Source organism: Bombyx mandarina, chromosome 19 (genome assembly GCF_030267445.1).
Source record: "Bombyx mandarina strain Sakado chromosome 19, ASM3026744v2".
Classification (NCBI taxonomy): Eukaryota; Metazoa; Arthropoda; class Insecta; order Lepidoptera; family Bombycidae; genus Bombyx; species Bombyx mandarina.
The window spans coordinates 4425000-4443331 of record NC_143225.1 but is presented as its reverse complement, the minus strand read 5'-3'; the positions used below and the strand labels follow the sequence as shown (position 1 = coordinate 4443331).

General features: G+C 37.4%; 1 protein-coding gene and 2 non-coding genes across 3 annotated transcripts in view; 1 reads left to right on the top strand and 2 right to left on the bottom strand.

Annotated features, from left to right (window-relative positions):
* Dhc98D (Dynein heavy chain at 89D) overlaps positions 1–18332 on the bottom strand; it is a 109075-nt gene that overhangs the window by 22151 nt on the left and 68592 nt on the right. Inside the window, exons 61-79 of the mRNA XM_089735420.1 lie at positions 17648–17751; positions 16677–16802; positions 15739–15916; positions 14868–14998; positions 12461–12603; positions 12161–12253; positions 11541–11643; positions 10969–11166; positions 10140–10284; positions 9350–9567; positions 8863–9068; positions 8087–8605; positions 7769–7916; positions 6882–7017; positions 5964–6118; positions 5435–5653; positions 4590–4754; positions 2776–2884; positions 995–1158 (exon numbers count right to left, since the gene is read on the bottom strand). Of these exons, the coding sequence (XP_089591546.1) occupies positions 995–1158; positions 2776–2884; positions 4590–4754; positions 5435–5653; positions 5964–6118; positions 6882–7017; positions 7769–7916; positions 8087–8605; positions 8863–9068; positions 9350–9567; positions 10140–10284; positions 10969–11166; positions 11541–11643; positions 12161–12253; positions 12461–12603; positions 14868–14998; positions 15739–15916; positions 16677–16802; positions 17648–17751 (3260 nt within the window). The remainder of the gene's footprint in view (positions 1–994; positions 1159–2775; positions 2885–4589; positions 4755–5434; positions 5654–5963; positions 6119–6881; positions 7018–7768; positions 7917–8086; positions 8606–8862; positions 9069–9349; positions 9568–10139; positions 10285–10968; positions 11167–11540; positions 11644–12160; positions 12254–12460; positions 12604–14867; positions 14999–15738; positions 15917–16676; positions 16803–17647; positions 17752–18332) is intronic.
* On the bottom strand, positions 839–957 carry LOC149500817 (5S ribosomal RNA). Its single transcript, XR_016324740.1, has one exon. It is a non-coding gene; the product is annotated as a 5S ribosomal RNA (ribosomal RNA).
* Positions 10739–10857, top strand: LOC114239525 (5S ribosomal RNA). Its single transcript, XR_003624452.2, has one exon. It is a non-coding gene; the product is annotated as a 5S ribosomal RNA (ribosomal RNA).

Here is an 18332-nt window from a genome sequence, read left to right as displayed (position 1 = left end):
CATTTACTTGGCATTCCACAAAGTAATATGTGGCATTTTATAGATTTAATGTAAACCTTTTAGAAGTAAATTTTATGTTATTTTTTTTATTTTAGTTTTATTTTATCTTTGATAAAGATTTTCCTAAGAAAAAAAAGAATAAAGATGTAGAAAATAAGTAGTATTTTCATTTAATAAGTCATTTCAATATAATGTGTAACTTTGGTCGCAACTGCACATTTATTTAAATGTTGGTGGGATAATGGCACAATTGTAGGCATACATTAATATTTCATTAAATAATTAGTATAAATAAATAACTCAGTCTTTCAAATTACATATTTATATTCACATGTATAAGGTATATTTTTGCTATAAATAAAATACTATTTTACATTAATATGGGCAGAAAACACAATTTAAATCTATAAAATTATTCTCATTATCCTCTCGCAGGTCTGCTGGAAGAGATTTCTCAAAGAAATAAGCAGTGCCTTTGTACATAATTTTCCTATTACTCTGTACTGTGTCTTGTTTTCTGTGTGTACATAAATAAATAAATAAAAATAATAAATAAATAAAAATCTTAAAACGTCTCTCCTGAACATTTTTAAAATTAGCACTTCGGCCCTTGTCTTACCGAAGGTGCGATATGTTTTTAAATTATAGACTGTGTTATTCTGATGTGTAAGCTATAATACTACTAGTATTGTAGTTTCATCAAAATCTATCCCGTAGTTTTTGCGTGAAAGAGTAATAAACATACACCCATACATTCTTACAAACTTTCGCGCTTATAATATTAGTAGGATTATACTTCAATTAAATATTCCAAAATTATAATAAAAAAAGTTTAAAAAGCCAACATCACGTAGTGTTCCCAGGCGGCCACCCATCCAAGTACTGACTACGCCCGATGTTGCTTGACTTCGGTGATCGGACGAGAACCGGTGTTTTCAACATGGTATGGACGTTGGCACTTAAGATATGAATTTATGTTTCTATTTAATACTACCTGAGCAGGCATCCATTGTGCCGGACTAGCACGAGCAGATTTTTCCAGGGACACATTTCCTTTTATAAAGAAATCTAATTGCGCTTGCGAGACGTTATCTTCACTTTGTTCCAATTTTATGTCCATTTGGAACGAAAACAAGAGCTTGTGACGTTCAAATATACCTGGAAAAGTTAAAAAGGCTACATTATTTTATTTCCAGTAGTTAAGAAAAAGCCGAGTAAAATAAAACTTAAGCTAGACTTTTTAGGGATGGGAACAGAGCATGAGCATTGTGTTGAATCTATAGGGAGGCGATGACTATCGGTGGATATGTTACGGTAAATGTACACTCTTGGGAAATGTACACTTTTACCGGTAAATGTGCACATTTGCCAAAAAGTTAGGTATATGTGAACTGAATATAATGTATACGTACATTTCCCGGTAAATGTGTACTCTTACCTTCATGTTTTATACCTTCATGTTTTAAGAAAAGTTGGAATACAAATAAATTAATAATATTGTTGCAGTAAAAAAATATTTATTTAAATAAACATTATCTATATATTAATACCTGAAGCAAAAACTTTGTAGGTACCCCTTTTTACGAAAATTGCGCGGACGGAGGAGTATGAAATTTTCCACACTTATAGAGAATATAGAGAAGAAGTACACAATGCTAATATTTTTTTTAAATAATGCATAAAAGATACATTAAATCAATAATGAAAACATTACACACACTACATACCATGTATTTGACGCACACACGCATGCATACTATTTATTATCAAACTTTTGTTCTTGACGTCTATTGTAAAATTGAGAATAGATTAAATATTGTTTGGCTTTGTAATATTTTTTATAGTGTAGTTTTGGCGAAATTTGTGATTATAGAAGTATAAAATACAATCATAATAGTGTAAAAACTTACAATTCCAATTAAATACAGTCGAATTTCGACTACTGCGGGACCTCTAGTATTATATAAACTGTCGTAGGTTAGGTTATGTTAGGTTGTAGTGGTGTGTATGTGCATGCGCATGCGCACCACATTACTAGGACCCGTCATGATAATCGCCTTATCGTTGCCGCCGCTGACTACTCCCCGAATCACGCAAGAGCCAGTCACCGTCGACGCCCTAGACATGTCCTTACGGATCCATCAGATCCAATAACATTTGCATTAGACACCTTCAGCTCTAACACTAGGAGCAGGCTTAGGGACCCCGGTAACCGTACTCGTCGAACTCGACAAAGAGTTCGCCGTGCAACCTAACCCATGCATCAGCTCGCTGAGTTTCTCGCCGGATCTTCTCAGCGGGTCGCGATTCCGATCCGGTAGTAGATTCATTCGCGAAGCAGCTACTCTTGAGCTGTTAGGTCTCCTTCGGAGGCGCTCGGGTAGCTGTTAGCAAATCCCACCCCTCCTGGCTGAGCCTTTGCTCGCCCACCTGTCCTGGTGAAACTGGAAAGGCCTCCGGGCCACCAGTAATCCTTCAATTATAAAAAAAAAAAAAACACACTTTACTAGCACTTGCGATTTCGTATTTTGTATGCCATGCTCACATTTACCAAAACGACATGGTCATTGTGAATTCAATGTACATTTCCCTTCTTTGAAATGGTTATGGAATGTTAGTTGAATGCACATTACCCAAACGAGGAAACAAATGTGCACATTTACCGGAAAATGTTTACATTTGCCGCAATATCTACCTTTACCGTAACGCTGCCGACCGCAAAATGCATCAAATTCATTGCTACAGTTTGTGTAATAGTCCGTTGCAAGAATATACCTGTACAGCCGTAGTCGTAGACGTTTTTAGTGAGCATATCAATTATGTTCTTGAGTCTCTTCACTAAAATCACGTTCGGCATCGCCTTCCGCAATGAAAACGAGAAAACCTGCGAGATAAACGCTAATTGAAATCCTATGGTTCTACAGAGACGACTTAACTAAATTAATTATATGCGGTCTGGTACGAAAGGTTGTCGTTATTCCACTGCGTACAACTCTATGACACTCCTCTCTCAATGTGATAAGGTCAATGTACGAGATTTTTTTTCTTATGTTCACGATCTCACAGCCGACTTGGTGTTAAGTGGTTATCGGAGCGCATAGACATCTACAACGTAAATGCGCCACGCACCTTGAGATATAAGTTCTAAGGTCTCAAGTATAGTTACAACGGCTGCCCCACCCTTCAAACCGAAACGCATTACTGCTTCACGGCAGAAATAGGCAGGGTGGTGGTACCTACCTGCGCGGACTCACAAGAGGTCCTACCACCAGTAAATATGTAACAGGTAAGAGCTAATTCCAGCGTAGGTTTATCGACGCCCATAAGTATTACAACGTTCATTTATATGCCTGGCTTTGCTTTTTTTTAATTATTAAGTGGTCACCCGGACCTATATATATATATATCAATCACGTAAATGCCGCTACCAACCTTGAAACATGCGTTCTAAGTCTCAGTTTTTACAGTACAACGGCTGCCCCGCCCTTCAAACGGAAACGGCTTCTTCACAACAGAAGTAGGCAGGGCGGTGCTACCTACTCGTGCGGGCTCACAAGACGTCCTACCACCATTAATATAATATACTATAATTGTATGAATCGGTACAACCTGCCCTAACATTAAGGTAGGGAAAGCACTATGGATACTTCGATTACAAACGGTTTATAGGGCAATTATCTATATGTTTATGTAAGTCGATGTGTGAGTCTTCGTTTTAAATATGTAAAATTCGAAAAGGCTGGACTGATTTCAATGAAAATTTCAATAAATCTCATCTTGTGAAGATTGGTAGCGATCGGATAAAAGATGTGGCCAGTAGTGGATGAGAGAGTTGAATGCAAATTACCAACTCTTTTATCTTTTTTGTACAAATTGTAGGCAGTGGAATAAAGTGCGATATCTCCAAATGCAAGCATATATACAAAATATATTCCAATACCAGTTTGTAACTATTTATAAGTTTAATTAGGCAAACCTAAACCTAAACTAGAATGGTGGAAATCATCTGACTCAGTTTCGCTATGTAGCGAGGATCGTTTGGATGTTCCACAACCCACTGAGTTTCTTGCTGGATCTTCTCAGCGGGTCGCGATTCCGATTCGGTAGTAGGTTCAGCGAAGCACTGCTCTTGCTAGGGTCAGTGTTAGCAATTCTTTCAGGTTGGCCCGTGAGCTCACACCACAAGCACCGGTCACCGTCCTCGTCGAACCCGTCGCTTGCGACGAAGGGCTGGACGAGCGAATTAACCCACAGATACAGCCCACTGAGTTTCTCGTCGGATCTTCTCAGTGGGTCGCGTTTTCGATCCGGTGGTAGATTCTGCGAAGCACTGCCCTTGCTAGGGCCAGTGTTAGCAACACTTCGGTTTGAGCCCCGTGAGCTCACCTACACGTTAGGGTGAAGATGATATAGCCTCTCAAGGCTATCAGCATAGGCTTTTTTTTTATTCCCCCATCAGCATAGATAGGGATAAAAAAAAAAGTGAGCTCACCTACCGGTCCACGTGAAGTCGGAATAGCCCTTTGGCTACAAACGATTAGGTAGGAAAAAATTGCTGTTTAATTAGAAAAATTATACAATGTACAAACGTCTAGATATGAAGACAGCGAGTACTGGTACATGCTGTTCACACCCGCCATGTCGGATAGAACGAAGAACAGTATGGAGCCGCGCTTCGCCACCGGACGGTAGCCGTCCCTTAGTTTTTCTATATCTTTTGTGGTTGCTTCGGCCAGTTCCAGTTTTTCCATCACCTGTTCGAATCCACAGACAATAGATTCTATCAGACAAGAATGATTACTAGGTACAAGATTGTAATTGCTCAATAAATTCAACAAATTATTTTTTAAGGGATTTTATGACCTGGTAAGTCATGGACTGGACCTTTAAGTCATGTCTTATTTTAATTTATATTCTTAATTTTATGAAAAATGATAATATGGAGTGAAATGAAATGAAGATGATTAATTTGGGACATTAATCAATTTAGATGAAATTAAATGAAATGAGATGAGACGATATGGGATGAAATATATAATCTCAGTAAAATGGTGGTCATTTACTGAAATTTTTTCAGTGGACTTTTTTGAGGATCCCGAGAAGTTACGCCCAGCGGATTTGTTTAAGTTTTCCACATTTGTGCACTTTCACAGATATTAAAAAGGTTGATAAACCACCGTTACTACACATTCAAACCTGAAGAAGCACTAAATAGACAAAATAAAACAAATCACACAACTTCACTCCTCGCGTTCCCGCCAAAAAGTCCAAGTTCAACAAAGCTATAAATGTCAAAAAAGGAATTTTGACATAAAATCAGCGAACATTCTTGAACTATAGAACCACTAGCGTGGTTTCGCGTTTAAATTAATAAAGTTTATAAACGGGTTAATAAATAAAAAATTGGTAATAGGTGATGTCAGTATTTCCTCACCTCAGCAGCTTTAGACTTGGTGTTTTCCAAAGTATTGACCAGTTCAACATTATCCAGCATGTTACCGGTCGACGTGGCCAGCTCCCTGAGCAGAGAGTCCTCCAGTCCAGAAAGTAAACTCTTGTTCGCGCTGGTCTCGATGATGAGGCTCTCCCGCTGCTCCTCAAGATCTGAACGTTCTGCGCGTACTACTACGCTGAGAAGCTGATCTTCGAGACCCTGGAATCAATATTGTTAGTGTGGTTTGTATTTAAAATCTTGGAAATATAATTAATGGATGTGAACAAGAATTACAAAAATGATCACTACTTTTCGCGTAAAATAATTTTGCAAAGTATCCCAAGCGTCGGAAATAATCTACGATTGCTAATTCAGAATACACACGCCAACTGGTATTTCAAAAAACAAACATCTTTTAATTTCACTGAAATCAGTCCTCGTCCGAAACAAAATAAAAATTCAAGCGCGGCATACCTATTGGCATTACATCAACAGTTTTCCTAATTATAAAATTATCTTCGATTCAAACCTGAACGGTGACTGTGTAGTTAATGACAACGGCTTTCGCATACGCAGCCGGGTTGAATTGAGGGTTGGCGAGCTTCGTGGTCAGGTACATGCGGAAGTTAGGGTCGTAGTCTACTTCCGTGCTACCTAGCATCACGAATGTCCGACCGCTTTCCACTGTAATAAATTATAGTTTAGTTTAATAGAAAGTTTTAAATGTGTTATGTGTTAATGTATATTTGGACGCCAACACCGATTTACTGCCAACACCGCTAGGGTAAAGCCTCTTAAAGCTATCAGCATAAGTAGAAACAAATATTTACGGCCTATGTGTCCAATATTTGGACGCTTATACAGACTTTTTTATCCTACCTATGCTGATAGCCTTGAGAGGCTATTTCAGCTTCGCCCTAACATGTAGGTGAGCTCACGGGGCTCAACCCGGAGTGTTGCTAACACTGGCCCTAGCAAGAGAAGTGCTTCGCAGAATCTACCACCGGATCGGAAACACGAACCACTAAGAAGATCCGGCGAGAAACTCAGTGGGCTGTAAGCTTAAACAGACGAAAGCTTGTCTATACATGTGTATTGTTCGTAATTATTGTTTGTTTTTGTAATTGTTCTTACTCAGTATAAGTTATTTTTTAAGTTTTAATTGAATACGGTCTGTACAGCAAACCACTGATGATTTGAAATTTTTTTTATCATTGTTAATACGTGGCGCTAGGATCCCGCTCAGTTAGTCGCGCGGTTACCGAGCAAAATGGCGGGAGATGTAAAATAAAATCGAATGCTATTTTAACATAAAATAATTATGCAGTGGGTGCCTAGATTTTCATTGAAACGAAGACAGCATGTCTCGTGCTAAATTATTCACAAAGCGTTGCTGAAGGTTATTTGCTCAAAAAAAAAAAAAGAAGATTATTATCCTGATTCGTACCTTTGATATTCTTTTCCAAAACATTATCGACAACTGGATCAATATACTCATTTACGTCTTGAAACAGAACCGGCATTCCGTACTTGATCGCCATCTCCAATTGCCTCAAGAATTGTGGATCGTTAAACGATAGGACCTGTGTTATTTAAAAAATAATGAATAAGTGTTTCAATGTGTACGTAAAAAGCCGGTACTAAATTAAACTGTAAATTTTAAATGCCAGATATCAGCACATTTGAATAGTCAGATTATTTGATTTAGAAAATTAATTAAGAACGGCGGAGGCAACGATTGAATTGTTCAAAAATTTGTGCTCTAGTTTATTGAGCTCTAAATATAAAAATTTTTTTTCATTTCTCTTTTAAGATCCTGTCAACTTTTAGGCTATTCCTTGAGGGTTAATCGGGTATGTATATATGTAGCAAATCGACCAGCTACTAAATTATAGGTACATATATAAACAACCTAAACCAAAGTGATTCCCTCATTTTCTGTGCAATGATAAGATACATTATGATTAAATTTAATATACTAGAGTAAAGTAAAGTTCTGAGATGTAAGCGTTAAAACCATAATAGCATTGTTATTTATACATAGATTTTAATTATTTTCATAGTTTTCTTGTTTTTACAATTGGCATTTTCTTGAAATATTTAACAAACAACATTTAAATTCTCGAGAGATTCACAGCAACAATGAACATAATGATCTAGTATACTTGCAATTTTATACAACTGGGTTAATTGGGGTGGTACAAACTAACAATTTATGCGGTCATTGGGGTAGTGGGATAACCATAGATAACAATATAGTGACTTATATAAACCTCCTCTTGATGAATAATATTGAGGCCGTGTTGTGTGTTTAAAAATAGCTTTTCAAAATACCTTTAGATTATTTTTGGCCTCCTTCTTTTTTATCCATGTGAGAGCTTGCGTTTGAGGGTCGATGCACAAAGGAAACCTCGAGGCTCTTGTTGTTAGTATTCCGTTTTGGACTGACAACTCATCTGGAGGTAGACCTTCACTATTCCACCTAAAGAGAATGATGAAATTGGAAATATAGTTTGGCAGCCATGACGGCAGTACCATTTTTGTTAACCTTTCGATGTGTGACCCTATTGATACAACAAGCCATTGAATAACCCGTCGAGATCTTGTTTCACATCACTAGTATGTACAGATAATATAAAAGTGAAAACTTACCCGCTGACTTCAACTTCATTAGTCAAATTTCGTTCAATTGTAAAGGGTAGAGTCAACGGTATTCCCCTCTCCATAACATCGCCCAACCAATCCTCGTAAATCATAGTTTGTCGAAATGAAAACGAGAAAGGACCGGTGTAGCTCAAGAAAGACGTTGCCAACAAACAGTTCCCTATAAGCCTCGATTGTTCTACATATAAGGCTGCCAAATCTTCTGTCCACCTTTTCTGCTCACTAGACAGTCCAGACATTAGTTTATCTGCTGCCACCAATCTCCGCATCATTAGATCGGTTTCTTCTTGAAGTTCCTGTCTTCTCATCATGGCCGTTTCGTAACGATTGTTTAGTCCGTCTAAAGTCTTCTGTAGACGGTCGATTTCTCTATTGAGGGAAGCCAAATAGTTGACAGCTTCCGAATATTCTTTCTCTAGTGCTTCTACTTTCTCTTTTTTTGGTTTGACTTCTTTGTAGACGGCACAATAGCCCAATACTGCAGTGACAAACTTTAGTAGTCCATATCTGTGAAACAACAGTTCATTATCAAGCGCGGTCAATCGTGGCTACCGTCTAAATAAATGCATAATTATGTTTTATTCCAGAATTAGAACCGCGCAATTGTTTGACATTTGAAAGAGCTTATCCTTTCAAATCGAAACATAAAATTGCTTTGGAGTTGAATTAATGGAGTCAAGTGATGGTGCCAATTGAAATAGTGTCCCCACACCGCTTCATCACCGATTCAATAGAGTGTCAACACTAGTTGGTCCATTATTTACCCAGCTTTGCTAATCTGCTGCATCGTATCCAGTTTTTTACTCTTCTTCATGTGCGTTTTTACCGCCTTAACTTGTGCCTGAGTGATAAGATCGCAGTTCATCTCTTGAAGATTCCGCAAGAAATTTGGATCTGCCATCATTCCTTTGGCGCCTTTCCAACTCACATCTTTAATTCCTCTGATTATTACGACGCATTCACACACCACCTAATAAAATAGGATATGTCTTTTTTATTTCTCTCCAAAACTCTGTAAGAGGGAATTATTGGAAGTATCGAGCTGTCATTAATATCAGGTAACTTCTTCAAGCATTTTAGTTGGAAATTTGAGGAGTTTTAATCTAGTTTATATTATATTATATTCTAATTAGTTATTTTTGGCGACGGTCTTAGACATGTAGAGACCGGGACGCTAATGTCAGAATACAATAAATGATACATTGACTCAGGACAGTCCAAGTTGACGATCCGATAATTATCCTAAAGTACCTGTACAGCTTCAGGGGGTGTTGCAAAAGATCGAATTTCAGTAATATCGTTCTTGTCCAAATCAGCGAGGGCCAATCTTGCAGCTTCTAGTGCAGGCAACGCAGCAGACAACGCCTCCTCGGCATCAGCCTTCTCCACGGCGATGACCTTGCTCTGTTCGGTGATCTCAACCGACTTCACTCCCGCCACTTGCTGTTTTGCTACTGCGGCTTCGGTAGCTGGCGGCAATGAAGTTCAACATCGTTATGGGCATCAGATAATAAGTCGTAAATTGAATTTAGCGTTATCTATACTAATATATAAATCTACAGTGGTTTTTACGGATGTTCCGTTATAACTACTCAACCATGCATCCGATTGACTTGAAACTTGGTATCTATGTAGAAAATGCATGAACTTAATGGATAGGCTAATATTTATATGAGTGTTGGACTCCCTACACCAATTGCGGGGGTATTAATGATGAGAATCTTTGTGGGGGTGAGAAATAATAATGTTAATTTTAAATGCCCAGCGAAGTGGACGGGTACAGCTAGTACTATATAAACTACTTTTGCGATTTAATCTCATTTTTGTGACTGTCTTTAAGCTATTTGTCATGTCACATGTCAATATATTATTTTCGATGGTTCGAATACTTCAGTTTTTGCAGTGACACTTTTTTTTCTCCTTCCTATGCTGATAGCTTTGAGAGGCTATTTCAGCTTCTCCTTGACGTTTATTTAAATTTGGAACGTTTATTTTGAATTAATGCCTGTGGGGCCACTTCTAAATTCGCTAGTATACATACCTGTAGAAATTTCTTTAAGCAATATTTCACATTCCTTAGTTTGTTCGGCGACGATAACCTTCTGGACTGCGAGTTTCGCATTCAAGTCTTCTAACTGAACATTAGCTTCGGCTATTTTAGCAAGCCCTCCTTTCAATCGTTCACACTAAAACAAAACGATGATGTCAATGAACTTTATGAAGTTACTTAGCGGTTCCCGCGACTCCGACTGTTTTAAATTTGTATTTAATGAGTTTGTCTTTGTAATGGGAATTTAATTTGTCTTATGTTGTTTTCCCGTAAATGTATTTGTTGCATTTAGTTGTGAGAAAGTGTTTGTCTTCGATAAACAATGGTGCAGAATGTATTATTGTTACGATTCGATAATCTCGAGGCTTTCCTCTGGATATTTCTCTGGGAGTGTCTCATGTGTATGGTGGTATTCATGCTGTAATGTTTATGGATTCCGGAAACCATATTCCGAACAAGTAAGCAATAGTGGCTGCGATATGCTTTTCTACAGTTTTTTCACATTCGCTTTTACAGTTGAAAGCATTATAATAAATCAACTGTTATATTTTTTATACGGTACTATGTACAATATTTTTAATCCCATTGTCGCCAACGTCCATACCACGTTGAAAACACCGGTTCTCGTCCGATCACCAAAGTCAAGCAACGTCGGGCGTAGTCAGTACTTGGATGGGTGACCGCCTGGGAACACTACGTGATGTTGGCTTTTTGTTTTTGCGATTGTTGTTGAGGTGGGTTTTAATGTCATGCAATCCGCAAGCAATGTCAATCCACTAGCCATTGTTAAGGTATTTTTTTATCATTTGATTTTGATTACCTGAGCGACTATGAAAGCGTCTTTTTCATTTAGAAGAGCCAAATAATTGGTTAGAAAATCCATGTAATGTTTGGGCGTAACGTAGTTGTTTCTTCGAAGTCGAAGCAGGAATTCTGCAGAGTATCGTGCTACCGACATGTGCACGTGGACTACATGCTCCACTATTATGGGACGAAATTCTTCTGGAATTTTCTGAACCTGTTTCAAACAATTATAGGATAAAACAAGTATAGGATGCAGCACATATAGGATATGGTTTATGTAGGAACTATCACTGTTTGAAAATAAATACATAAAATCCAAAAAAATTTAATTCTGGATTATAACGACACCTATAAGCTCTTCTTATAACTATTTCATCACTGCATTTTTCTCAATTCGAACATCAAACACCCTAATAATAGTTCAAAGAAAATTAAATAGGTGGCGCTTTAAACAAATTTGACTTTTTAATGTCGCTTTCAAATTGTTACGTTCTTTTGTTTTTAGTTATTCAGATAACTTTGTACAGCGGATGAATTAGCCTGCTTGCTATAAATACCAAAGTAATTGTTAATATTATTTAATCGTACATCAGCGAGAAACACGTTAGCAACAGCCAACAACGCCTGTTTCGGCCAAGGGAATTGCCAGTCGATTGTCGTGTTATTCACTAGACCAGGAAAACTCCGGCACCTGAGAAAGAATACTTTGTAATAGCATAAATCAGCAAATACGTTTCAACCTTACAAACTAATTTAGTATAAAATTTGATTATGTGGTTTCCGATTGTTCTAAATACCTACCTCTTAAGTACGATTTTTTTTTTGTCTGAATTTACATGTTTTACACATATTTTTTACATATAAAAAAATGTCGGTTTCCAAGCCGAAGAATAAGCATTATTTCCTAATACAATAGAATAAATTTTCAGTACCGACTTTTTATATCAATGAACTCTAATTAATAAGTTTGAATAGAGGTCGTTCTAGTGATCGTGCTTACAAAAAACCCACTGAGCTTCTCGTCGGATTTTCTCCGCGGGCTGCGATTCCTATGCGGTGTTAAATTCACCGAAGCATTGCTCTTGCTAGTGCTAGAGCTATCAACACCGTACAGGTTGAGCCCCGTGGGCTGCCAAGTTTTAGTTAGGGAAAAAATTATAAAAAAAATAATGTTATTTTTTAAGATTCTAAAATTGCCTTCAAGCGACCTGTTTCTAAGAATGTCTCCGCTCGGAGACATCGACAGCACTACGTGTAGATTGTCCGCGCATCTGTTGCAGAAGAAGTTCCAAACTGCATCCCTGAAATATTAAAAAAGTTTGAGAAAGAAGCAAGTAATAAAATACACAATATATATCCATTTACTATTATAACATCAGTTAAATATGTCATACAAAACATTTTTATGGCAAAAAAGACCTATATCAAGTGTTCATGAGTTCATGAGTTCTATATCAAGTTCATGAGTGAATTAAATTAAAATAAAATCTTAATTATAATGTTCGTACTTAGCTATCCCGTATCCGGCATCGCTGCTGTCGTTTCTCACAGAGTTGATGATGCTGTCCTTCTCATCATCACCGAACAGAGCCGGTATCATACCGATCATTAGTATGTTGTTGATAAACTCCAAGAAGCCTTCTTCGAGAATCTGCACGAGAATATAAAATACCCATTCATAAGCGAAGTCTCGAACACATTTTCATTGGTTTTCGCGTTTAAAGCTACTCTTACGGTTAGTCTCGCATTTTTTAAATTAATTAAAATGCTTGGAATTTTTTGCAATATTCGTGGTCACGGACGACTAAGGTGAGGTTATAATTTATGTATGTCGACATTTGAATTAACATGTAACGGTCTTTATTAAAAAAAAAAACCGTGTGGCATTCGGGGACTGCTATTGCTAAGCTATTGCATAGCATTTTTTATCAACTTATGCAATTCATTAATTAACAAGCCTCAGTTCGCAAAGGGGGAATGCCCATTTCAGGCCCAAAGTGGACAATAGATTAGAGAAAAAATACTCAGTGCATTAATTTTGGCATAAATAAACATGCATTTACTTTCTTCCACATGAGCGCCACTACAGTTTACAATAAGTAGTTTAAAAAAAGTAACTCTATTGGAAAAACAAAGGTTTTTGATTTTTGCGGGAAAAATATTGCCAGCATAAAAACCTTAGCAAAACATTATCTGTTCTCTTCACACTCATAAGCTAGACTGCGCGATCTCTCGCCCATCTCTTTCGAGATGGGCAGACTTTTCATGATCCGCATGCAGTGCGACGCGACGTCACGCCGCGCCCTTATTCACAAACACTACACAAGCGCAACGTGTGAATGTGTTGAACGAGAGCTACATGGTACGCCTACAGAGCTACATGGTAGGCGGAGTGTAATGTGTTAGGTTTTATTTTCGTTACGGAATTTCTTGAATCCGTCGCCGCGCTCAAAGCCCGCGATAAAATCTATGCAATAGCTTAAAAAAGATTTAGTATTAATTATATCTTTATACAATTTATTGTATCATCCACTATGAGTGTTATGTCTGACCGGTTTTGGAAACAACTCAGTGTTCCCATGGCTCTATGATATGTCTTTGTGTTGTTGCTGTTGAGACGACTTGGTTGGACAACTACTTGGTTATGCATTAGTTCCTGACTTCAGAAATTATAATACTATCTGTATCGCGGTTTCAATGTCAATAGCTACTATTAATAAGCTAGCATTTCACGGTTAAAATAAGGATTAACACTCTCACCGCCATACGGTCCGCCGGCGGGTCATATATTTTCGAGTTAGACACGCCACCAATATGTTGCAGTAAACGAGATTAGCAGGCCGTACGGGTCGCCGGCGCACCGTATGTTTCGCGCCAAAATATAACAAAATTTCACCACGGCCTGCACGGCTAGGTATAGTTGCGACCGCCGGCGGACCGCACGGCCTGCCGCACCGACAAATTCTATATATAGGTGGCGGTGAGAGTGTTAAGTATAAAACATTTCCTTTGTGCATATCTTTGAGGTATTAACAGCTAAGTATTAGAAACTTATAATTGAGTCGTCTATTACCAAAGGTGGCAATCTGTGCATTTGGACAAAAAAATGTTATTGATATGTCAATACAGATTGATTTGAATATAATCGTCTCCTTCAAAGAATACGGTTCAAAACCTGCATTAAATAAAGGTTAATACTTAACCTGTTATTTATCTATGATGTCGTTCAGAAGAGTTTTGTGACTGCCAATGGAATACAACGTCAATAATTCGTTTTTCTGATTTACCAATAATTGTCCAAAAGTCACATTGCCGGCTTTGATAATAGTCGATTCAATTATGAGGTATAATAATAAAATACAACAAATATAACGTATACAATACGTAGGTACAACACGTATACAAAAAACGTTCGCGATTGACTTCCGCGGCGAAGGAATAACAATGTGTAATAACAATCAAATCCGTAAAAAATTTGCGTAATTACTGGTGGTAGGGAGTCTTATGATTTCACACGGGTAGGTACCACCATGCTGCCTATTTCTGACGTGATGCAAAACGCGTTTCGATTTTAAAAATGGGTAGCAGTTGTACAATAAAACCGAGACATAGAATTCATGTTTCAAGGTGAGTGCTTCGGTGATCCAAGGGCGGATCCAGCTTTGGCGCCAGGAGGGGGTCACATAGTCGTGGGCAAGTTAAGAACTTATAATTTAATTTTGATAACAATAGATAATAAATAAATCATGATGTTCTTCAATTAGTCCAAGTTAGTTCAAGTCCTGGAACTAGCTCAGGGGGGTCATGACCCCCATGACCTACCCCTGGATCCGCCGTTGCGGTGATCTCTTAAACTCTACCAGACGGACCGTGCGCTCGTCCGCCCAACAAAGCAATAAAAATGTGTATAAGTACCTGGGCAGCAGTGAACAAGAAGACGGTCTTCTTGTTGTCAACGCCGAGCTGCAAGTACATACGTTTCATATCGTCCTTGAATGTGTTCTCGTTGTAATTACGCGTCACCGTGATCTCGAACATTTCACAGCCTGTACAAAAAAAAAATATCGTCAAAGATCTACACCTTTTTTTTTTCGCTACCTATGCTGATAGCCTTGAGAGGCTATTTCAGCTTCACCCTAACGTTTGTAGGTGAGCTCACGGGGCTCAAACCGGAGAGCTGCTAACACTGACCCTAGCAAGAGCAGTGCTTCGCAGAATCTGCCACCGGATCGGAAACGCGAGGAGTGGCCAACTTGATTAGTACCAAGATCTAGTGTCTACTGACGAAACAGTCTGCGATCTACCAATGACATTTTTTTAAATTTAATGAAACAATGTAGTTCAGTATGTATACAAAAAAGTGGTATTATTTTCTTTTATAAAAAAAATTAAAATAAACTTGAAATTATATAATAAAAGAGAACTATTGTGTGGAAGAGAAGATAAATAATGTTTAGTACGCGTGTAATGAAAAATCTTTAGTACACATTGAAAACCTCTAAAGCTTTTTAGTTTTACAAAAAGATTTTTCTTAGACTGATTGATTCTCTGTCCTGTCTGTCATTCAGAAAAAAGAATTTCAGTTTTATATAATTTAATAAAACTGTGTAAAATAATGATTTAAAAAAGGAGATTAAGGGGCTTTAAATGTTGTCTTCTTAGTATATCGCAGAAAACGCAATCAAGTTTTTTAATTGTTCAATCATTCTAGAATATTCCACGTCATTATATAGACATAGTATACAATTTTTTTAGGAACATAAAAAAGGCGTTTTTTTAAATTTACCAGCAGCGAACGCAGCCAGCTTGCAAATCGATTTCTTCCCAGATCCTCCGACTCCGATAATCATGGCGTTTCCACGGTCCATGCGCAAAATGCGATGAGTCCTCGTCAAGTGTTCTAGGCAATCTTCAAACAGTACTATAGACATCTTCGCATTACGCTCATTGTACTCATCTAGTATCTGTGTAAAGGAGATGAAATAGATAAAATACTGATGGTATGTGAGGGCGTGTTGTGAGTCCGCGCGGGTAGGTACCACAGCTCTGCCCAGCGATGTCATATCTACCATCTTTTTGGTAGCTCTACCAATTTTCTCTTCAGTCTACCTATCTACCACCCTAGAGCTAAAAACTACCAATTTTTTAAATTAATTTGACATATCACCATTTTGAATTATTTTTATATCGACGAGCGACGTTGCGGTGTGTTGTGTGAGCCATGCGACGATGCGTCAAGCATACATAGAGTCTAGGCCATAAATGATAAACGACATAAAAAAAACGTCAGCAACAGTTCAGCCTCTGCCTATTTCTGCGGTGAAACAATAATACGATTCGGTTTGAAGGGTGGGACAGCCGTTATAACTATAAAACTGAGACTTAAAACTCATGTTTCAGAGTGGAGGCGGCATTTACGTTGTTGATGTCTATGGGCTGCGGTAATCACTTAACACCTGGTAGGCCGTGAGCTCGTTCAGCTATTTAAACAATAAAAAATTGCTTTATTGTCTCTGGCTAATCTTAAACTAAAGAACTATACTAGTGTAATTAATCCTAAGCCATTATAAATAATTAAATGTGCATTGTTATTTTGCAAGTATTTTGTTTTATATCAGTTTACAAGTAATGCAGTATTTAGAATGGCGTATTTACATATCATTTTTCAAATCAAAGCTACAACAGTCTATGAGTAGAATACAAATAGATATTACTTTTATTCACCTCCTGGAACAGGAAATAAATCGCCTCGTAATCCAACAAATCTTCGTAATATCGAATTTCTTCTTCATCAAGAGCATTCCTGTAATCTCCAAACAGCATCGGATCTCGAAGCACGTATTCTTCAAGCTGCCGACGTACCGATATGTGTATTTTTGTATTTATTTCAAATTCAACAATCAAACAAAATAAAATACAAATACCTATCTATTAAAATCATAAAGTTAGATAAATTGTACATGTTGAGAAGGATTAACATTTGTCATGCTAATCTATACTAATATTATAAAGCTGAAGAGTTTTTTTTGTTTGAACGCGCTAATCTCAGGAACTACTGGTCCGATTTGAAATATTCTTTCAGTGTTAGATAGCCCTTTTATTGAGGAAGGCTATAGGCTATATTATAACATCACGCTAAGATCAATACAATGCATGCGCTTCAGAAGCGGTTAAAGTTTCGCTAAAATAATGTATGAAAGAATTGTTCCCCTTTAAAAGATCTAAAAAAAATTCCGCGACAGCATATGTCTATATGCCAAGATTGGCTCAATAGAACGTTTTTTATGTATGCTAACCAAATTTGTTCTAAAATAAAGCATTATTTGTGAAATATTCCACGCGGACGAAGTCGCGGGCAAAAGGTAGTTTAGTTTATAAAATTCTAGAAAAAATATTGTGACTAGTTCTCTTTTATATTAATATACTAGCGACCCGCCCTCGCATCGCTTCGGAAACACTAAAACACATGAAACCAAAAAAATAATTTTTTTTTTTTTTTTTTAAAAGTAGCCTATGTTCATCAGGGACAATGTCGGCTTCTAATGGAAAAAATAATTTTTCAAATCGGTCCAGTAGTTTCGGAGCCTATTCGAAACAAACAAACAAACAAATATTTCCTCTTTATAATATTAGTATAGATTCTGAATGAAAACCGCTAACTGCTACAAAAAATTAAAGTAGTCCCACGGACTCACAGTTAGCTCCTTCTCAGCTTCTACTTCCTCTTCTTCTTCAATGAGCAGCTCTTGATCATCAGTTGTCTCTGCTGTTTTTGGCTTTGTTTCGGCCGCCGCAAATTCTGCAACGACCAATTACTTCTTATCTAGCAAATTATGAAATTGGAATTTGGGGGATTACGTCGATTTTGTACATTCTATTAATTGAGCCTCAGACTTACTTAACGTAGTGCGTATCATCTATACTAATCTATAGTGGTTTTTACGGATGTTCCATTAACTACTGAACCATGCATCCGATTGACTTGAAACTTGGTATCCGTGTAGAAAATACATGTACTTAATCGATATGCCTATTTCTGCCGTGAAGCAGTAATGCGTTTCGGTTTGAAGGGTGGGGCAGCCGTTGTAACTATACTTGAGACCTTAGAACTTTATCTCAAGATGGGTGGCGCATTTACGTTATGAATGTCTATGGGCTCCAGTAACCACTTAACACCAGGTGGGCTGTGAGCTCGTCTACACATCAAAGCAATAAATAAAAAACAATGCTTATATTTATATGAGTGTTGATCTCCCTAATAATAATGACAATAAATAATAATGTTATTTTTAAATGCCCAGCGAAGCGGGCGAGTACGGCTAGTTTCTAAATATACATACAATAATTTAAAGGTAGCTGTTGTTCGAAGGTCGATTACAG